The sequence below is a fragment of the Pelobates fuscus genome, chromosome 8 (genome assembly GCF_036172605.1).
Source record: "Pelobates fuscus isolate aPelFus1 chromosome 8, aPelFus1.pri, whole genome shotgun sequence".
Taxonomy (NCBI): domain Eukaryota; kingdom Metazoa; phylum Chordata; class Amphibia; order Anura; family Pelobatidae; genus Pelobates; species Pelobates fuscus.
Window position 1 is genome coordinate 32,497,140 of NC_086324.1, and position 23,925 is coordinate 32,521,064.

General features: G+C 39.7%; 1 protein-coding gene across 2 annotated transcripts in view; it reads right to left on the reverse strand.

Annotated features, from left to right (window-relative positions):
- The window catches only part of ITGB6 (integrin subunit beta 6), a 61,809-nt gene that overhangs the window by 24,196 nt on the left and 13,688 nt on the right, over window positions 1-23,925 (reverse strand). For both annotated transcript variants that reach the window (XM_063429659.1, XM_063429658.1), the window contains exons 4-9: window positions 23,715-23,919; window positions 22,623-22,869; window positions 18,785-18,947; window positions 17,327-17,488; window positions 16,038-16,133; window positions 10,959-11,048 (exon numbers count right to left, since the gene is read on the reverse strand). In XM_063429659.1, the coding sequence (XP_063285729.1) occupies window positions 10,959-11,048; window positions 16,038-16,133; window positions 17,327-17,488; window positions 18,785-18,947; window positions 22,623-22,869; window positions 23,715-23,919 (963 nt within the window). The remainder of the gene's footprint in view (window positions 1-10,958; window positions 11,049-16,037; window positions 16,134-17,326; window positions 17,489-18,784; window positions 18,948-22,622; window positions 22,870-23,714; window positions 23,920-23,925) is intronic.

Here is a 23,925-nt window from a genome sequence, read left to right on the forward strand (position 1 = left end):
GCCCCTCCCCCCTCCCGCCCCATGAGGATTTAAGAGGTAGCTTTCTAGCTACGCTGGTCTCGCCACAGCCACGTTACCTTCCTGGTTGAGATCATCAAGATTGATGTTCTCACCTTAATCTGTTGGGAAGCACTGGATGGCATGGGAAAACGCTACACTGCACCAATTAAATGCTTTCTCTGAGCAGCATTTGATTAAATAATAGGTATGATTCAGTTATTCAGCGCAAGTCCCCCTAGTGGCTGTCAGGACGACAGCCACCAGAGATGTGTTTAACTCTGCATATATAACATTGTCGTATCTACTAAACAAAAATGTCATGCATTGCAGGGGTTAAATGACAAAGATACCCTAACCCCCTCCCCCCCCCCACTAATTTTACACCTGTGGAGTACAGAGGAGCATCTTGGAACACATGGAGAGGAACATTTAACCCCTTAAGGACACATGACATGTGTGACTGACATGCCATGATTCCCTTTTATTCCAGAAGTTTGGTCCTTAAGGGGTTAAACTGTTGCTTCTTTTGCACCATAACCATCATTTTTTAAAATAAGACATTTAAAAAAAAAAAGTTTTACATATGGTGATCTTTTCTGAAAACTGTGAAAACTAGCAGGTTCTAGGCAGACCATTTTGCATTTAATAGTCTGCTCTTTGGACCATTTTAAGAACAATGTGATAGCTACAGTCTATTTAGAAACCAAAAACGAAAGACACTTTTTAGTGCACTTTTGTAACTTTCCCCCAAAATGTTACCATTAAAGTTCATGTTCTAGAACAGGTAAACTCCTGTCAACTAAGAATTGTCATTCTAATGAACATTAATGTTTCTTTAAGTTGTGGAACTTGGCCTTGGCAGAAGGGGAATGGGAACATCTTGCAAATTATTAAGCTAGTACACTGGTTTAGAGATTACGTTTTGCAATAACAGGAATGGGAATTAGGGGGGAGAACAAAAAAATTGTACGGTTCACGGAAAGGTAAATGTTTATCACCTACCTAGATATCTATCTAATTTCTGCTGTGACATGCAGATGGTAGGGTCAGAATGCGCAATAAATTGCAGGAATCTACCTCTCCATGCTGTAATGTGTAAACGGTACAGGCGGCTGCAGGTATGATGGTGAGAGAAATGTATTCTTGGCACACATTATATCAAACGAACATCACTGACGTCTGGACAACGATGCAAAGAAAAAAACCATAGCAGCGCTATATATAAAAGAACAAAAATAATATAGGCAGCACCTGAAAGTGGGGGATTCCCTCTAAAAAACCCAAGCAGCAAACAGCAAAACAAAATGGAGTACATGATGCGCCAAAAACAAATGGTATAAATAGCATTAATATAAATTTTAAATACATTTTTTGTTTTTTTTTTATTGATATTCATGCTATTTCCACCATTTGTTTTTGGCACATTCTGTATTCCATTTTGTATCACTAACGTCTGGCTGGATTCCTGGGCTTTATTATGGCAACATTATACCTGTTTCCATAGAACTAGGCGCATCTTCTCAAGGATATTCCATAAATGTAATAATAAATGCAGCCTCCAGATCTCAAAGCAATTTAATGCATTTGGGATGAAATTAAGGCTTTCAGTATTCATGTGGGGATCAATAAACCTTAAGGTCCTGTGTAATGGTATTACAAGGCAATATTGAGCAAATTCATAAGGCATGTTCTCTGCCGCTGGTTCAATACGTACCACGGAGAATCAGGATGCTGTGTGACCACAAAGCGGGGATTAGGGCACACACTATACTAGATCGGGGTACATATTAATGTGGCACTGAAATGTAAATCCACTGTATGTATATTCATTATGAAAAGTTCAATGATCTGAATAATTGACACACAAGGTTTGCTTTGTTAGAATCAGCAAGAAGGAGCACGCCACGGCTTAGCTGTGACTCAGTCATTAATGAGATCTCTTACTATAGCTCATTTAACAAATATTTCATGGGGAAAAAGTTGTTATTCTCTAAAATGCTTATTCACTAAGCTGCGGGTTCCGAAGACTTGAGTCATCTTGTAAACCTTAGGCTAAAATCAGTTGGATAAAATCATGAAATCAGCCAAGTTGGATAATTTTCTCAAATCTTCAATTTTAGATTTAAAGAGGAGCACTCTAAGTAACTAGGTAAGGAGATATTTGTAAGTTTTCTTGTAATTGTCCTATTTATAGTTAAATACCCCCTCATAGTATTGTAAAGTGCTACGGAATCTGTTGGCGCTATATAAATGGCAATAATAATAATAATATTTACTTTGTATTTTATTTATTATAGTTATAATTAATATGGCTATTTTATTGGTTGTTCAAAATTCAAAATTATACCATGTTTTCAGAGAAAGGCCAGTTTAGGGGCCACTGCAATGAATTGAGAAACCTCTTAGACGACAATAAGAATATCTGAAACTTCCCATTTTTACAGACATTTTTTTAAAGTGTTTCCCAAAGTATTGATCAATTCAAGCTTTTCAGTATTAGCCATAGTGTGTAATAAAAAAGTGTAATAATACATATTATATAATTATATGTCCAGCTATGAGAGTTCTGGTATGACTCGACAGGTGTACAGATCCTCCATGGATATTGGAGATTTCATATGAATAGGAATTCTGGGAAACATTTTAAACATGGAGCAATCAACAGGGACATTCCACTGGTTTCCATGGTGATTGCTCCACTTTTGGAAATTTGACGCAGAATAACAGGGGAACTCTAATCATTATAATAACTGGTACCACCTCCTGATTCCTGTAGAATCTAGATGACTCAGCATATTGATATATTAATGTTGTATACATTTGGTCAGCGTTCATTGGCTTAGTGTATCAGCTCGTTCACTCAGTCAACGAACGTTTTCTTAATAATGGCAGTATTGATATTGCTTATAGGCAATGGACATGTTCCTCAACAACAATATGCCGAGGGAGAGTCTGAACTATCGTCTTGTGCCTAAGGGATGATAAGATGATGCCTGGGCATGCGGGCACCATAACAACTAAAGTGAACTTTAATTGTTAAGGTGCTTTGAGTGTCCCTGAAATCTCCATGCATAGCACCCATTGGGCACACAAGGCAATGCAATTGCTAATCTCAGACTTACTAAACATGTATGGGGAAATATTTACCTTGGAGGATACTGTTATGTGTATTTGTAGAGAATACTGATAACTGAGCCACATAAAATACTAAGACCACCCCCTCCTCAGTCACATTGATAATGCAGAATTTATTCTTACATGTTATTAGAGTTTAGTCCAACCCTTTTTTGCTAAATAATTTTTTAAAATCTATAATTTTAAATTGGGCATTAGTAACTAGGTCACCCCCACCCCGTAAAACTCTGTTACATAAGTTATAAAGTTACCTGGAATCCAGCACTGGGCTAGGCTCCGAACCCCAGTCAATATCCCTGCCTCCCATGCAAGGTTTAGTAATTATCTTCTCATAGAAAAGCATTTGATTGGACCATGCGCACTCTGAGTTGGGGAGAGGAGGGAGGGAGCCTGAGCATTAAATATTGTAGGGAGGCAAAGACAGCACGGTGGGCTAAATGAAGAAGGGAGGGCATATTTAAGCTTCCCATTGCAGGCACTGTCTGTTGACAGATGTATTTTTTGCACAGAATTGACTTTAGGTAGCCCAGAACAGAGCCACGTGTGTGTGGTTGCAACTAGTGCAGATTTCTCAGTAAATGTTACATTTCAAGTAGAACTGCACATACATAATCGCATCACCATGACCACCTCTTAAAGCAGAAGTGGATAGAGTAACCCTATAACATTTGTTTTTCCCAAACTGAATGGCAGTCACTGGCTGGGATCAGCCAATTGTTGTCATCTAGGCTGGATAAAATTGACATTGATACTGTATATTAAAATGTAATAATGTCTGTATAATCACTGTGGCAAAGGAGAGACAATATCTGGGTATGTGGAAAACCTGCACTTTTTTAATCGCTCTGGGAGGATGGTGCCTAGAGTCTTGTCTTTTGGCAATATGATCACTATACTGAGCTGTCCCTTTAACATACATATAAAGGTTATCTAGAGAATGTTTCCATGGTGACATTAATGACATCAAGGCTTTAACTATCGTAATACAAAATGTGAAAGTAATGTAGTATACAATATTTTCTTAATTTTAATATCTGTTAATTAGACAGCCCCAGGGCTTAGCAAGCAAAATAAAATCTGCCAATTTCTATTTTGAATAGCGAAATCATATCACGCTTTTACTGATCACTGCAAGGCATGCGTTACCATTTCTGTTTTTCCTTTACAAAAAGGCATGTTTCCCTACATTACTAAATTCAATTTCGCTTTTTCCTGGCTTCATACTGACTTAACAACATTATAATAGTCTTAGTCATGGCCAGCGTTATTTTGTAAGTCTGGGCCATTAACCAGCTGCTTCAGATAAAATACTGTGTCATATTATATAGTCATTAATGTCAAATGTGATTACACAGCTAAGATAGGGAGGAGGAGAGAAGTCTGATGGCTAATGTAGGCCTCCATACAGGAGGTCTGAGTTCATTACTAACGCTGCGTGATACAAGATTTTTAGATTGGTTTTGCCGCTGCAGCATTTTAATGGAAAAACAATTCATATTATTTGGGCCGCTATCAAACAGAATGGATCGGTAATGGAACTGGTGAGCCCTTTTACTGAAAAAGGAGCTGACAATCTAGGAAGGTCATAATCCGCACGCACCTCTTTAGTAAGATGACAGAAATGTACATATACAAAATCACTAATCAATAGATTTTATTTATGAAAATTCATTTCTTACAACTGTTACTGTAATGAACTCATATGCACTGCACATTGTAATGTGCGGGTTATCCACTGAACAAATTGTAGCAACTTTAAAAATGTGATTGAAAATAGCCAAGCCCGGACAAATGGTTTGTTGCAAATTTTTCCCATTTTTTACCCCTGAATTGTGCAATACATTTTCTTTAATTTTCTACAGGTCAGTGCTTAGTCAATACATGTCAAGGAAGAGAATGACAGTTGGATTTGAGCCTCAGAAGTTTCATTCTAATATGTAGTCATAGTACTTGTAGTGTTATGTTTGAAAGCATCTTGCTATACGTACCTACGGTAATTCACTAAAAGACTGTAAGCTGGTTTGAGAAAGGCCTTCTTCACCTCTTGTATCTGCTATGTTCTATATGTTAATTACTTCTTGTCAAATATCCCCATTTTAGAATTGCAAAGCGTTGCGGAATATGTTGGCGCTATAAATGCTAATAATAGTAATAATTTTGTGCAGTATTTGTTTCATTTGAACGTGTTGCCGTCTAATCGATTCATGGACATGTGGAATGATACATGGAATTTCGAAATTGAGATAGACGGGGCTTAGTCAGATTTAGGACTTTAAAATGTCATCTATTTTGATATGTTTATTCTCTGCTCATGTACACTGGGGGTCATATATAGAGACGTGCAAGCAGACAGTTAGACTGATATGGGGGTTTATGCATTAAACAATGAACTGAAGTGAACTGAAAATAAAATTAAAATGTTTGTTAATATAGCTATTATTTTTAAAAAATCTGCATTTGAATTTTGAAACTCGGTTACACTAAACAGTTCACAGACTTAATATTTTACAGATGTAATATTAAGGGAACACTATAGGGTCAGGGACACACATTTAAAAACACAATTTAGCCCCCTGCCCTCCTTAAATATAGCAATAGCTAACCTTATTTCCAGCACTGCAGGGGTCCACTGCCCCCTTGGCTGATATCATCACAATTAATGCTCTCAGCCAATAAGCATTGGATTGGTTGGGATCGTCAATTCTGATTATCTCAGCCAAGGAGGTCACCTTGGCCAATCAGCATCTCCTCATGGAGATGATTGAATCCATGCATCTTTATGGGGAAAGTTCAGCAACTCCATGTAGAGAGGTGTTCCTAGACAGTTATGTAAACACTGCCTTACTCTTTGAAAGGCAGTGTTTACTTTCAAAATTTTGCAGGGACAGGATAAAGACACCAGAACAACTTCATTAAGCTGTAGTTGTTCTGGTGGCTATAGTCAGGGCCGGCGCTACCTGTTAGGCGGACTAGGCAGCCGCCTAGGGTGCCCCTTGGGAAGGGGCGCCGCCAGGAGCGCCGGTCCCCTCATGCTGCAGCCGCCCGAGCGCTCTGAAGAGAGCCTATGAAGGCTGCAGCTTTGCCCGGGCGCAGCATGAGGAGAGGGGCTGTCACTCCCTCACTGTAGCATTGCCGAGCCCTGTATGGTCCGCGGGTACAGGGAGCATCTGTCTCCTGTACCCAGCCGGACTAACAGGAAGTGCACACTGAGTGTGCACTGAGTGTGCACTTCCTTTTAGTCCGGCCGGGTACAGGAAACAAAAGCTCCCTGTACCCGCGGACCATACAGGGCTCGGCCACGCTACAACAGAGGTAGGGGAGGGGGGGGAGAAGTTGACAAGGGGGGGAAAGAAATTGACACGGGGGAAGAAATTGACGGGGGGAGAAATGGACAGGGGGGAGAAAGAAATTGACAGGGAGGGGAATTGATGAGGGAGAGAAAGAAATTGACGGGGGAGAGAAAGAAATTGACAGGGGGGTGAGAGTGACAGGGGAGGGAGGGGGAATGAGAGTGGGGAGGGGGAGGGGAGAAGAGAGTGACAACGAGGGGAGAAGAGAGTGACAAGGAGGAAGAAGAGAGTGACAAGGAAGGGGGGGAGAAGAGAGGGAGAAGGGGGGAGAAGAGAGTGACAAGGGAGGGTTGGAGAAGAAAGTGACAAGGGAGTAAGAGGGGGGGAGAAGAGAGTGACAAGGGAGGGGGGAGAGATTGACATCCATCACACACACACAATCACACACAATGCACCCCTTACACACAAAGACAATGCACCCTTTGCACACAGAAAAACACACAATGCATTACACACACAATGCATTACACACACAGATACACACACACAAGCAATGCAACCCTTACACACAATGCATCCCTTACACACACAGAAACACACAATGCATTCCTTACACACACTCAATGCACCCCTTACACACACTCAATGCACCCCTTACAGACGCATACACTGCATCCCGTACATACCGTATATACTCGAGTATAAGCCGAGTTTTTCAGCCCATTTTTTGGGCTGAAAAACCCCAACTCGGCTTATACTCGAGTCATAGTCTGTATTATGGCAATTTGCATTGCCATAATACAGACCGGGGGAGAGGGGGGCTGGCAGAGCTGTAACTTACCTGTTCTGCAGCTCCTGTCAGCTCTCTCCTCCTCCGCGCCGTCCGTTCAGCACCTCGGTCAGCTCCCAGTGTAAGTCTCGCGAGAGCCGCGGCTCTCGCGAGACTTACAGTGTGAGCTGATAGAAGGAGCTGCACAGACCGCGCGGAGGAGGAGAGAGCTGACAGGAGCTGCAGAACAGGTAAGTTACAGCTCTGCCAGCCCCCCTCTCCCCCCCACTGAACTGCCACTGGACCACCAGGGAAGGAGCCCCCCTCCCTGCTATGTATCAAGCAGGGAGGGGGGACGAAAAATAAATATAAATAAAATAAGAAATAATAATAAAAAAAAAAATAATAATAATAAAAAAATAATAATAAAAAAAAAGGGGGTATAAGGACCACTGTGGGAGGGGGGGGTATAAGGACCACTATGGGAGGGAGCGGGTGGGATAAGGACCACTATGGGAGGGAGGGGGGGTATAAGGACCGCTATGGGAGGGAGGGGGGGGATAAGGACCACTATGGGAGGGAGGGGGGGATAAGGACCGCTATGGGAGGGAGGGGGGGGATAAGGACCGCTATGGGAGGGAGGGGGGGGATAAGGACCACTATGGGAGGGAGGGGGGGGATAAGGACCGCTATGGGAGGGAGGGGGGGGATAAGGACCGCTATGGGAGGGAGGGGGGGGATAAGGACCACTATGGGAGGGAGGGGGGGGATAAGGACCGCTATGGGAGGGAGGGGGGGATAAGGACCACTAGGGGAGGGGAGGGGGAAGTAAGGACCACTAGGGGAGGGGAGGGGGAAGTAAGGACCACTAGGGGAGGGGTGAGTCAGGACCACTGGGGGAGGGAGGTGAAGGACCACTGGGGGAGGGGGGTGAAGGAACACGGGGGTGGGGAGGTAAGGACCACTGAGGGAGGAGGAGGGGAGGTCAGGACATATGGGGGGGGGCAAATATCCTTGCACCGGCCCTGCACACACTGCATTCATACACACACTGCACTCATACACACACTGCACTCACACACACTGCATTCATACACACACACACTGCACTCATACACACACTGCACTCATACACACACGCTGCACTCATACACACACGCTGCACTCATACACACACGCTGCACTCATACACACACGCTGCACTCATACACACACACGCTGCACTCATACGCACACACTGCATTCATTATACACACACTGTAAATAAATATTCAATTAATATATTTTTTTTAGGATCTAATTTTATTTAGAAATTTACCAGTAGCTGCTGCATTTCCCACCCTAGTCTTATACTCGAGTCAATAAGTTTTCCCAGTTTTTTGGGGAAAAATTAGGGGCCTCGGCTTATATTCGGGTCGGCTTATACTCGAGTATATACGGTACACAGAAACACACCTCGCAACCCTTACACATACAAACACAGATTCACACAATGCATTCCTTACACACATATCAGGACATCCCCTACACACTCCACCCCCCTGTGAACAAACTCATTGGTGGAACATCAAGGTGGACCCTGGGACCCAGACCTTGAGCTGTGTAAAGGGCCCCCAAAAAATGGAGCTGCTTCCCGTTCTCCCAGAACATTGATTTTTGTGACCACAGTTACAAACAGCCTCCAGAGAGCCTGTTCTACACCAGACCAGTGGAGCCAGACTGCAGCTAGAGCCCATCATCATCCTCATCTGGTTGTAAGTAGGCAATCTAGTATATTATTCGTGGCACTAATCTCTAATTTACCTCACATTAAAGAAACACTATAGTCCCCAGAACCACTTCAGCTTAATGTAGTGGTTCTGGTGTCTATAGCCTGTTCCTGCAGGCCTTTTAATGTAAACACGGCGGCACTGCAGCACTGGCGTTAGTTAACATGGCAAATCATATGGGTGGGGCATTGTGATGTCACATGGGGGGGGGGCAAACTTTAATTTGGCCTAGGGCGGCAAAAATCCTTGCACCGGCCCTGGCTATAGTGTCCCTTTAATATGCAATAGGAATCCAAGTTGGGACCAATATTTTAGTGTGGGATTGTTGTGTTCAAAAACCATCTTTACTTATTTATGAGTGGAAACTTAATTTTTCCTTTGCCATAATTCACTACACAGTAAATACTTTAGATTTTAATTCATTAAAGAATCGTTGACTCTGCAAATCTCTAATAACAACAAATAGAGCAACTAAGACGTTATAAACTATGAAACTTTGAAAACAGTAGCTTTCAAAGCACACCTTATATCGACAACTAGCATGTGATGTAAGATTAAGCAAAGATCTTTACACATACATTGTCCTTAAATGATGTCTATAGCCAAGCCCTACTCCGATATCAGTGACCTTTGGTCCGACACCAGCCATAAAACTCACAGTATTGTGTTATAGATATGATTGTAACACAGAGGTCCACAGCAATAAAACTCTATGCAGTTTCTACTAGGTATAGTGATACTGCCAGGACAGTGTTTCCAGCCCAGTCCTCAAGGCACAACAACATTCTAAACTTAGCGATAGCCTTGTAGGCAGAATCTCCAGCAAATGCTCTTTTGATTGTAACTAGAATGACTAGACCAATAAATTTGATTGTAACTAGACCAATAACTTTTTTATAGTAGGGTGACCTCAGTAAGATATGTAGGAATACTTTTAGAAATACTGCATCTATATAACATCAAGCAACTAAATTTAAAATTGTGTACCACTTGGAGAAATAAAAAAATAAAAAATCAACATTCTTGATTTGTGATTTATATGTATTATATATGCTTTTTTCCCTCTTAATTACAGATTAGGGAACAGCGCGCGTACACACAAAATGCAGTTTTAAAATTTTCAAGGCTAATTGATATCACATATCTCATTAAACATATACGGGGATTCAGGTCCACCATATGGCCATATAGTATTAAGTCTACCACTACTTCACAGTACCCCAATATCGGTGGGTCCTACACTAATTCCAACGTGGGAGACAAATGAAACAGTGTTAGTGCTAAATAAACTAAAGTCTATTTAGTCAATCTGTTGTAAGCGCTTTGTGAATATCGATAATGCCAAGTCTCTGTGATAAAAACACAATTAAAAAAAAATACAGTGTAAAAACTAAACAATGAAAGTGATAGAGCGTTGATGTATATACTCACAATGTATAGTATTTTGAGATAGGAGATTTTAAGAGGCCATTTAAAATGTAAAACTGTAGTTTAGTGTGCACACTTTTCCTTAATGAGTATTTTGTATAAATTTGGGTTTCTAAGGGAGTACCATTGCTGAGAAATGCATGTTACGGGTGTGCCTACAACTACCTTTTTTTCTATGTATGTTTTTTCTTTTAACTGTTTATTGTGAAGGTTTGAGAGATACTCATTTACCGCTGCTGTGTAGTTGTTAAATGGTGAATTCTTTGTGTGCAGCCAATACGCAGCATTTAGAGGGGTCTGTTTACTAACGGTGAGCTTAATGTTGAATGCCCACTCACAGAAATTCAGTTTTCGCATTCTGATCTATTTTTAAACTGTGAACATGTAAACGCGTTTTAGGTGGCATTTTGGTGGAGAGCTGTGCTTTTCTGGGTTAATTTACCTTACACGCAGTGCCCCATTGCCTCTATAAACCGTTCCACATTTGGAATAAAACATTTTCATTTAAAAGCAATCTCTGACATTTGCAATCCATTCCTCATGAATAACAAACAATGTGATTCTTACTTTGTACGCAGTCATAATCAGCTGCAGAATATTTCCAGAATCTCCACGCAGACGTCCGACAGTGGCCCCAGGAATCAGCTTGGCGTAATTCTGAAATTAATTTAATAAGAAAAAATGGTCTCCAGAATCGTTGAAGTTGCATTCGTAACATAAAACAGTCACAGTGAATATGTAGCGCTATTTTCGGACACTTGCTTGGAATAAGGGGTGCCAAAAGAGTATATACCCATCTCTTGTACAACTGCAAATCCCATGATGCTTTACAAAAGAAACAAAACTTAAAAGGCAACTGTGATAATAATTTTCACTTCTTGTTTCGTAAAACACGCAGAGCACACAGAGAAAACACAGCAGTAGGCTAGTTATGTTGGGCCGCAGTTGGTCAGATAACACTAGAGATCAACTCAACATGGCTGCCTAGCCAGATAAAAAAAGCAAAATTTTCTACAAAAAAAATCAATCACGATAATTTAAAAGATCATTAAGTTCCATTAATTGTAAAAAAATAAATAAAGACTTTTTAAAAAGTAAGAAGGTAATTGTTTATGAGACTTCTAGATCAACAGCAACTGGGGATTTACCTAGTGGCCACCCCGGCTTAAAAGTTTTCAAATGGAATCACAAAGCTCTGGGACTGAGATGGTAAAGTCTGTACTACCCAAACCAAATTATTCAATCACTGATTGAAAGTAAACTTCTTTTTTTTATATACCATATATTTTAGGAAAAGGTTTGGAGAAGAGAAAATCATGCCCAGGATAGGGTACATCATGCCCAGGATAGGGTACATCAACGAATTATCATGTCCAGGATAGAATACATCATTGAAAATAATACCCATAAAATAAGCTGGTTTAACTGACCTAACAATCAGGAAAAAATACATTTTACTTATGTTTTGTAGCTCTTTAATTTAAAAAAAAAAAAAAAAAAACTAGTATTTTTAAGTCCAACTAAATTGAGCATGTTATGTATTGTATTGTGACATTAAATTAAACAGAACGCAAACTGAGGAAGCCTATTATACATTTTGACTAATGCTAAAAAAAACCCAACCAAAACAGTTTGCTTGGCTGTAAATATTTAAATGGAGAGCATTGACTATAAAGTTACGCTTTCTCAAACTTAACCTCTCTAAAACTGAACTCCTTGTCTTTCCTCCTCCTAATACTGATCCTCCTCTCTCACTCTCCCTTCAAGTCAGTGATATCCACATAAGTCCATCCCTACAAGCGCGCTGTCTTGGCGTCATACTTGACTCTGGTCTCACCTTTGAGTCTCACATCCAGTTTGTTGCCAAGTCCTGTAGGTTCCAACTCAAAAACATAGCCCGCATCCGCCCCTTTCTTACGCAAGATGCTACCAAGGAGCTTGTCCATGCTCTAGTAATTTCCCACATGGATTACTGTAACCCTCTCCTGATTGGTCTCCCCAAAAGCCGTACTGCCCCGCTACAATCTGTAATGAATGCTGCAGCTAGACTGATTTTCCTATCCAGTCGGTCCTCTCACACCTCGCCCCTCTGCCAGTCCTTACATTGGCTCCCTGTATCCTATAGGAGTCAATTCAAAGTGCTAACCCATACATTTAAAGCACTGAACAATTCCAGCCCCTCTTATATCTCTTCACTGATCCAGAGGTATGCCCCTCCTCGTACCCTCCGCTCTGCCCGCAACCACCTCCTGACCGCTGCTCGCACCCGTACGGCCAACTCACGCTTGCAGGACTTCTCACGGGCGGCTCCTCTCCTATGGAATAACTTGCCTACTGCCATCAGACTCTCCCCTAGTCTTCAATCATTTAAGAAGGGCCTTAAATCCCATCTCTTCAGGAAAGCGTATGGCCTCCCAGAGTAATCTCTCCCTTACATACCTGTCCCTATGGGATAGTGCTTTGCTCTCTCCTCCAGCTCTGCTTCACTCCTACTTGATATTTCCTATCCTAATGTTTCTAATACCCCACCTCCTATAGACTGTAAGCTAATTTGAGCAGGGTCCTCTTCAACCTATTATTCCTGTAAGTTTTCTTGAAATTGTCTTATTTATTGTTACATCCCCCCCCTCTCACAATATTGTAAAGCGCTACGGAATCTGTTGGCGCTATATAAATGGCAATAATAATAATAATAATAATATGCTAAAGTAGTATTGCTGGAAAAATCTCCATCTCAGACTAATTGGAAATGTTTCGATCTTGGCTATTTGGGTTTATATTTTGCAAGTAATTTGTCAACTCTGTAAATCCGAAAATGTTGGGCATATTTTTCATAAAGAATATAATGGAAGGAAAATAGTTTTGTGATATGTTAAAACGTCAAATAATTGGTAGACAGGCAACAAAATGTATAATTTAACAGTCAGAATTAATTAAACATTATACATTGATTAAAAACTAAACACCATATTGGGTAGTTCAGGCCCAGACTAGATATGATTCATATTGGCACTGCATGTTTGAAGACTACATTTTCCATGATGCCTGCCTATAACTATATTGTAAAAGAGGCCAGACAGGCTTTAGACACCCTTTAACTCAGGTTAGTAATATTTTCAAAAATGCAAAAAGCTAACGTGATACTACTGCCTAATCCTCACAGCCGTATAATATTCTGGACTCATGGCATCCCTTATCTCCCCAAATGATTGCTTGTTTTTATCTGTCTTTAGGTACAGCAATAAACAAAAAAAAAGAGAGGAATACCGCACACTTATTAGAATCCTGGTACAACCAGACCTGGGGTTGGCTACCTCTCCTGTGATAGTTAAACAAAAATTGTAGTCCAGGCACTCAAGGATCAATTCAGCAGGTTTATTGGAACAAAGTGCAACGTTTCGATCCCACAAGGGATCATTCTTGAGAAAGATCCCTTGTGGAATCGAAACGTTGCACTTGGTTCCAATAAACCTGCTGAATTGATAATTGAGTGCCTGGACTACAATTTTTGTTTAGGTACAGTAATAACAAGTGGAGGCCATCCTACATGTAGGTGCTGGTTCTAGAATTTAGATTACTCTACCTGTCAATCTCCCTATCCCTCCCGCTCCCATATCTTCCCAGATTCAGTGGAACAGTCATGTCTTTGGGCTCCTGTCCCACCATCTTGAATTTGCTTCCTGGTGTCCTGCTTCTGGCATAGACAGTACTGAGTGGGGCTGGTCAGAGAGGCTAACACACCTTTTTTTTAGGCACATCCACCCATCTTCTTGGGAGGCACCCACCTATTCCTCTTGTAAAAAAAAACACACTCCTCTAAGCCCACACCCTTCTGTCTCATATTTATACCTCCCAACACTGGAACATATGCTCTTTCTCCCCTTCTCCCTCTCTGATTCCCTCTCCTTCTCCATATTTCTCTTCACCTCCTGTTCTCTCTTTCCCGTTCCATCTCCCACCCTCCGACTTTCCGAATCCTCTCTCTTTCTCTTCTTATTCGGTATTATTTAAGATTTTGGCAAAATACTTGTAAAACAAAATTGAACTTATACTTGATATCACATAATAAAACACCAGGACCTGTAGCACGTGTGTATGTTTGCTAGTGTCGATGAGATAATATCAGATTCTATTGGATCACATTCCAGGTGTAGTCTACTAGAAAAATTATCTATTTAAAAAAAAAAAATGGGATTTTCTTTGACTTCTTAAAAAATGACTTGAACAAAGGGAGATGTTTTTACATATTCTCACATGATTTTCCCCTGCAGAAAAAAGATTTCCCTGCCAACATTCCTTGAATTCTAACCTAGTTTCTATTGCATGTAACTTGGAACCCTGCCATAAGCTGTGTACTCTACGATAATATAGCACTATGCGTTAAATGAAATATATTCCTTAATATTTACATTATATCAATTGTGGTTCTTCTAATTAATAACTAGATTAAGAGCAGTAGGTTTGATTATTTATTATACTTGTAGTGTCTATAAGTAATGTGTAGAGGTCCTTAAAAAGGGAATCATCTGGTCCTATCATATAAATATGCTTCAGAGCTTGGAAACCCATGTACAAATACCTTCCACTCCATACGTGTGGGATGAAGGAAAGGCTGGGACACCCTTCCGACCCAGTATTATTACTTTCCACTCCCCCCCCCCCCCCAAAGGCATTGGAGGGTCCGCCCTAGTTTAACAGGGTACCTGATGAATCCTGCTCACCTATTTCCCAATGGGAGGTCCACTGTTCCAGTTCATGCAGAGGCACTTTATTATCCACAATTCCCTTTTGAGAATATTAGGGTCTTGTGAACCTCCGTTATATATGTTTATTAAAGTTTGTGGGAGCATGAGCGATGGCTATTTAGGCTAACCTACCCTTCCCGCGGGCACCTTGCAAACCTGATAGCTAGTTCTTAAATACTTTTTTTTATTGTTTATTTAATCAGTTTAACACCATGAAGTGTACTTTAGATTTTCATTGATAAATTCATATTTCAAAGGTGGATTGACATCATAGGACGTGAACCTTTCTTATAAAAAGTCTGATCCAGCTCAAACAACCTTCCCTGAGCTTTCAATGAACAAGCATTTTTAATTAACCATTTGTGCGTAGGCAGGTGTTACTTTGCAATTAACAACCTACAAAAACACTAAAAGGCCTAGGACACCTTTTTATTTCATTTTAACACAAAATATATTTCCTCGTCGAATAGTGACGTACTGATATATTCATTTAATTTATAGTTTCCTTCATGTACTTAGCTGCATAATATAGTTTCAACTATGATTATTTGAAAAGTATATTATCCACAGCTCTTTCTGTTTTCTATAACATAGAACAGTTTTGCAGATGACAAATATACAGGAAATGTTGCTCATTTTAAATCTTCTGCTTTCTGTATCTGAAAGTAACTGCCTATCTTTTTCCTCTACGGAAAGACACATTTATCATAGCCTAATGCAATACTTCTTATTAAACAATTTAAAAGCTTTGTAGAAGCCTGATTCTTCAAAACATATGAACACATTTAGCATCTTACAGCACTTAGAAACGTATTTTCTTAATAGACTTTATATTGTTTTGAGCAAGATCTTACAGGTTGATGACAAATATCCCAAAATATCAACAAATGCTATTTCCTACCTCGTACAATGGAACGTGTTTTTCAGTAACAGCAAAAATTAGCAGAATATTGTTTTCCACCAACTTTTCGATAAGTTGTCCGACAGATGGATATTCCTATAGGAAATATAAAAGCTTGTGATGATGGGAATGGAAGTATGACAGCAAAACAGTTGTAGGAAAAAGGAGTTCTAGTAGGTTAAGAAATTTTAAAATACAATTTAATTCACTGAACATTTCCTCGTTTTAAAAATACCTATTTTGGAGTTGTTACATTAAAGGGACACTGTAGGCACCAGGACAACTTTAGCCTAATGAAGCAGTTTTGGTGAATAGATCATGCCCCTGCAAGCTCACTGCTCAATTCTCTGCCATTTATGAGTTAAATCCCTTTGCTTATACAGCTCTAGTCACACCTCCAAGCATGTGACTTTCATAGCCTTCCTAAACACTTCCTGTAAAGAGAGATTTCATATTTAAACTTCCTTTATTGCATATACTGTTTAATTTATAATTTTGTATATCCTGCTCTGTAAACAGCCTACTTTGGCCTGCAGGGTCCTCTTGTGTGTGATTAAAGTTCAGTTTACAGAGCAGGAGATACAAACATCTAAAGCAAGTTAACATCTGGTTGAAAATTAAACTATTTTATTCATGCAGGCTGTGTCAGTCACAGACACGTGAGGTTCGGCTAGGGCTGCATGGACAAAAAGCAGGGAAACTGCAGAGGCCTATACGCCAAAAAATGCTTTATTAAGCTTAAGTAGTTTTGAATCCTATAGTGTACATTGTACATTGTTCTTATATACGTTCTGGCTTTCACTGAGGCACAGATGCAGCAAATCTTATTTAACAATAATAATGTAACAATGAAAAGATTATAATGAAAGTGCCTTTTTAGAATATACTTCAATATTTATTATATAGAAATCTATGAATGAGTTCCCAAACAAATTTAATTATTAAAAACGGCCCTGCATGCTAATACAATGTATATAATTTGAGTCTCTGTAAAAATAGGTTAAGATCCTCCGTACTAGAACAAAAATGTTCGATTCGAAGTTTAATTGTTGATAACTTAGTGCTAAATTGAAGGAATGTTACTTTAAACAAAAAGCCCAAAATGTTCTTTAAGTAGAAATAATAGTGGCACTGTAGAATATTTAGGATTTAGGATGGGCATTATGATGAAGAATACATTTCACTTGTCCCAATGGATCAGTTTGTTTGCTGTCACATACTGTGTTTCTATGGGTCTAACATACTCAGTAGAAATTGTATAACATTACAAATGTATAATAGCACTGTACCATGACGGTGGACATAGCGTATTCATTATTGCTGTCCAAATGGCATTCACTATCATTTGGGATAACAATCCCAGCCAGTTTGCTGTCCATTCCGTAGTGTGAATCAGCATCAGTTACAAAGACCAACAGATGCAAAGATCCATTTCTCCATCCAATCTTTTCCTGGAAATACAGAACATTTTTTAAAAAAAGGTTATTGTTCTTCTTATCGTCTTTTCATAAAAAACTGTGTTTTCAGTTACATGGTGTGGATGAGTGTTCACAAGAAGAGTGATTTGTGTAACATAATATTGTAAAGGAAAACACATAGCCATTTGTATTTGGCTAGTACTTTAGAGGAAGTGATTCAGTCTTTTCTATCTGTAACATGGAAAATAGAATTGTGAATACGATTATCTATGCCCGTCATAAATGGATCACTACCAGGATGTATTGCAGCCCCTTGGACAGCTTGCCAATCCTTGTTGACAATTCCAATACAACATTTTTTTTTATTTATAAAATAGAGCTCCTTTGTAGCTACACACTACATTAAATATCCCTTAGCCTTTAACCACCATAATGACAACAATTGGAACAATATTGTTATTATGGACAATGTTTAACAATAAACCATTGCCAGCCTATGACTAATTATTAACTTTGAGAAAAACTAAATTACATTGTAAAAGGTAGCCACAAGCACCAATAGATTTTTTTATGCTTTTGAATTAAAGGAGACCTTTCACTTCCTTGGAAAAGTAAAATTGAATGTAGAAATCCACACCCTCATCCTACAACTTTGCCCCCTTTTAGACATTGCTAAATGCTCTGTCCTTTGTACATGGCAGTCAGCACAGAGGAAACAAACAGAGAAGAACAACAATGAAATTGTGTTTCTATTTCTCCTCTTCATGCAAAGCAATGTTTGCCCCGGCTTGCCTTTCTGAACCGGATTATGATATAATTTACTCAATATTTAAACTGGAGTGCCCTTTTAAGAAAGATGACACAGGTGTGTGTATATAACAGAGTTGAACCTAATTTCTATTTAATTTTCCTTGGCCATTATCTTAATGTTAAGATCATATAGCTGGTCAGTGACTAAAAGTCGTGTCCCAAATGATCTACTTATAGCACTGTGGTACTGTTAGCAAACTTCAGATATCCCCTTATATCGAGACACGTTCACTCCTTACTCTGTTTAGCAGAGCTAAAAAGTGAGGGAAGAGCATGTTCCGTGGTTCCTCAGGCTTAACAGTCCTGATCAGAAACTGGACCCAACCCAACGCAATATGGTATGTAACAGATGGGAATGGGATGGAGCCTATTCAACTGTGCTTCAAAAATGCTCCAGCTCAGAGTTCCCCTGTATCGTTGCACTGATAGCATCGACCGTTTTATTGACAAGCTATAATTGGCAAGAAATACCTTAAATTCAATCACCGTATCAAAAGCGAATGTGATACAATAGCTTACTTTACAAACTGCTGCTTGCATGATTGCATCAAATCCTCCTTCTGGTGTGTCAATATTTGCTGAAATCCTCTGTTTCTTGACTATATCATTAAAGCTTTGTGCATGGTTGGTCAAGGATAAAACATGCTTATAGCCAAACGTTGGTAAGCAGTCAGACACCATACTGTAAAACAGAGAAATACACTGTAATCAGTAAGTCTTAGATGCTTGTAAAAAAGATTTCCACAGTTCAGCAAAAAAGAGAGAAGAGAAAAAAATATAATACAACTAAGTTAAATGAAAAATGAAGGCACCGTATATATAGATCTTGCCTTCCCCGTACAACCAACAGTCATGTAACCATCAAAATCTCTGTAACTCCTTCCCTGTGCTGTGGAATATGGTTATGATACATAAATAAATAATAATCCCAAGGACACAAAACAATTGAGCACCTGCATAGATTGACTGCATAAAGATAGACTGCATAAAGAGTCATCAATAGAATGTGCCCGATGGTTCCCATGGTGATTGCCCCCAAACTTTAGAACATTAGACCATTTTTTGAACAGAACACTTTAATAAATCTCTTTCTTTGTCATTATACAGTTTACCCCAGCTCCAATGCACCACGTTCGAGGTTGAGGTAACCATCCTTTGTACACAATCAAAACTAAAAAAACTGAAACAAAACCTGAACATTTCCCTTACATTATTAAACTTAAGTTATTTTTATGTTTTCCTCCACTATGTGTATTTTATGTTTATGAATCCTTACATGCTCTCTTATTTGATAGTGGAGACTACATAAATATCTAAGTAAATAGGCTGACTATTAGCCACTAGGCCAGATACAAAAGATTTGGTTGGCTGAAAGCAACGGAGGGGTCAAGTGGGCATAGTCATATTCCCCTACTCCCTTATACTTGGAGGTACACTCCTCAACAGTGGTGTATCTTGGTTTTGTGCTGCCTTAGGCATGACAAAACTCAGGCAAACCCCCCCCCCCCCGCGCCACCACACCCTTCACACACACATTCACTGACAGACACGCATACACTAGCTAACAGACATACACACTCACTAACAGACACATACAGTCACTAGCAGACACACACAAGGCATTTGATACGGTTCCTCACAATAGGTTAGTCTTCAAACTAAAAGAAATTGGTCTAGATGAATATTCTTGTTCTTGGGTAGAACATTGGCTTAAAGATAGAGTACAACGAGTTGTCATGAATGGTAAATATTCAAGCTGGACAAAAGTGGTAAGTGGAGTCCCCCAGGGTTCTGTTTTGGGACTGCTTCTATTTAACATATTTATAAATGATCTTGAAATGGGCATTGAAAGCCATGTATCAGTGTTTGCAGATGACACAAAACTTTGTAAAGTAATAAAATGTGAGCAGGATATTGCCTTGCTGCAGAAGGATTTGGATAGATTGGGGGACTGGGCACTAAAATGGCAGATGAAATGCAACGTAGAAAAATGCAAAGTTATGCACTTCGGGGTTAAGAATGCACAAGCAATTTACACCCTAAATGGTAGTGAACTAGGGATAAACACACACGAGAAGGATTTGGGAATTGTTATAAACAACAAATTAGGTAGCAATATGCAATGTCAATCTGCTGTTGGTAAGGTTAGTAAGGTTTTGTCATGTATAAATAGGGGCATAATTTCTCAAGATTAAAATATAATTTTGCCTCTTTATAAATCGCTGGTAAGACCACACCTTGAATATGCTGTGCAATTTTGGGCACCTGTTCTAAAGAAAGATATCATGGCACTAGAAAAAGTGCAGAGACAAGCTACAAAATTGATAAAAGGAATGGAGCATTTTAGTTATGAAGAAAGGTTAAAAAATTTAAATCTCTTTAGTTTGGAAAAACGGTGCCTGAGAGGGGATGTGATAACATTATAAAAATATATTCAGGGCCAGTACAAACCGTTATCTGGAAATCTATTCATAAACAGGGCTATACATAGGACACAAGGTCACACATTTAGGCTTGAAGAAAGGAGATTTCATCTAAGGCAAAGAAAAGGTTTTTTTTTACAGTAAGAGCAATAAGGATATGGAATTCTTTGCCTGAAGAGGTGGTTTTGTCAGAGTCTATACAGATGTTTAAACTGCAATTGGATAAATACTTGCAAAAACATAACATACAGGGATATAATTTCTAATTAGTGGGGTAATAGCTGCTTGATCCAAGGAGACATCTGACTGCTATTTTGGGGTCAAGAAGGAATTTTTTCCTAGTTTGTTGAAAAATTGGAAGTGCTTCAGACTGGGTTTTTTGCCTTCTTTTGGATCAACAGCAAAAGCATATGTGAGGAAAGCTCTTTTCAGCTATGTAACTATGTAACTATGTAACTATGTAACATTCACTAACAGACACGCATGCACTCTCACTAACAGACACACACATAGTAACACACTCCCTAACTGACACACTCCCTGACATACACACACTCACTAACAGACACACACTCACACTCACTAACAGACACACACACTAACAGACACACACACACTCACTCACTAACAGAGTCACACACACTAACAGACACACACAATAACAGGCACACACACTCACTCACTAACAGACACACACTAACAGACACACACACTCACTAACAGACACACACAAACTCACTAACACACACTCACTAACACACACATTAACACACTTGTTTTTTTATTAAATTCAACCCCCCCAGCCTCCTTACCTTTGGGAATGCTGGGGGGGGGCAGGGTTCTCCCTTTCCCTGGGGTCCAATGGGGCTGCTCGGCGGTCGGGCGGCACTGGCGAGGGAGCACTGATTGGTGAGCTCTGTGCTCAGCTCCCTCGCGCGCCACAGAGTGATGCTGGGAGACGGAATATGATGTCATATTCTGGCTCCAGGTGACCGGCATCACTCTGCGGTGCGCGAGGGAGCTGAGCAGAGAGCTCACTAATCAGTGCTCCTTCGCCAGCGCCGCCCGACCAACCGGATTTTTAGCTAGCCGCTAGGCTAACAAGACATTTGCCTGGGCATTTGGGGGCGGCTTTTTTTGCTGTCCCCTGGAAAATGCCACCCAAGGCAAATGCCTTGTTTGCCTCGCGGCTAATACGTCCCTGCTCCTTAATATATAGGCATAACAAGGTTTTTGTAAACCGGGATTCACTATGATAAATAAGTACAGTGGTACCTCGGTTTATGAATTTCATGCGTTCTCCATGACGTTTCCTATTGCGAAAAATTTGTAAACCGAAATGTGGTTTCCCATAGGAATGCATTGAAAACCAATTAATTATTTCCGGTGGTCAGAAAAAAGTCAAAATGAGCTGGAATAGAAACCAACTCACAATGCAGAACACACAGTAAAAGGCATGAAAACGACGAAGCTCAGCTCCCTACCTTTTCACCGCTTGAGAAATGCACCAAAGAGTCCCAAAACAACTGAAAACAATTTCCAGAATGGCTTCAAAACTCGATGCAAAAACCGCTCCAACACCTCCACACTCAACGCCACGTGCTACCCACAGGCTGCAGCATGCAGGGGGCGGTGCTATAAACCACCCAGGTGCAATGCATCCTGGGGAAACTTGTTTCGTATTGCGAAAAAAAATTGTAAACCGAGGCAATATTTTCAGTGAATTTTCATTTGTAAACCGAAAATTATGCTAACCGAGGCATTTGTAAACCGAGGTACCACTGTACTAGATATGTGTGAAACTAAATCAAGACCATGTAAACACTGGTTTGGGAGAGAATGAGTCAATTTTTCTTGACAGTGAAGAAGTTAAATATAAATAACGTCAAATGGTGGAAGAATCTGATAAGTAAAATGAAATTTAAATGACTTACCGGCAAGGGTTTTTAAGATCTTCTGGACCTATTTTAATAAATGGCAAAACTGGTTTCTCTACAAAGGATCCAAAACCTATATGAAAATTGCTAGTCAGTTTGGACATCTCCTTAGAAAGAGTAGATCCCAACTCTTTGATGGTTTTCAGATCATCATGCATGGAAGCAGAGAGGTCCATTAGGTAATACAAGTCCACGGGATAATCTTCAGATTGACGAACATTGACTTGAAACGTTACATCATTTCCTGAGAAACAGGAAGATCAAATACATGAATTACTATGCCCATTTCACCAATAATCTCATTAAACTATTGATATACATATATCAAAAATGGGGGAATTTACAAAGGAACAATGCAACGATGGGCATGAATTGGGGGAAAGGTACTAGGTGTTTTAGGTTTACAGCATTGGAGATCAATATTTATGAACCCTGGTTGGGGGAAAGCAAAGTAAGTGAAAAACAAATGAGGGGTAGAAGATTGTTTATGTTATTATGATATCAAAGACAAACAAGATTCCACTTCTTTGATGTTTTGGTAAACATAATGTGGGATTAAGGTTTGACAATTAAGGTTTGACAAATAATTCTGGGACAGAAACTGCCATAGAAACTCACAAAATGTTTGTGTTTGATTGTTCTACTTTTAGAATGTGTATCAGAAATGCGCTGCATAAACCCAAAATGTATATTTTACCAATAGCTGCTTCTCTCTGTTAACTCTTTTAGCCAACACCTCCAAATTTCCCCTGCTACCTTTTGTCTCAAATCCCCAAGGTATCCTTTAGATTGTAAGCTCACGGGCTATCTAGCTAAGCACTTTGTATAAAAGAGCTCCAATGGCTAGATATCAGCTTACAGACAGGGCTCTCTCTACCTCTTATATTTGTCTGTGTATATTGTACGTTCTTCACTAATTGTACAGCGCTGTGGAATCTGTTGGGGCTTTATAAATGCCAGTAATAAATACATTAATTAATATTAATTATTAATCTCAAAATTCATCATAAATTACACCTACAAAAAAAGGAATATTATGCAACGAACAAATGTGTTCTGCTAACACAGTATGTACTGGAACAAACTTACCAGGTCGAAGATTTAGGATGATTCTCTGAGGTGCAATCTGTGTTACATGTGAGTTGTTTCTCTGCGTGCCTTCTGCAAGTGGATCATTTCTTGCTATTTCTATTTTGGATACAGGGAATTCAATGTGATTGATCAGACATCCTTTAGTCAGAAGGTTTTTGGAAACATCACACCTAGCAGCAATATCCATTGAATCTGTAAAATTCTAAAA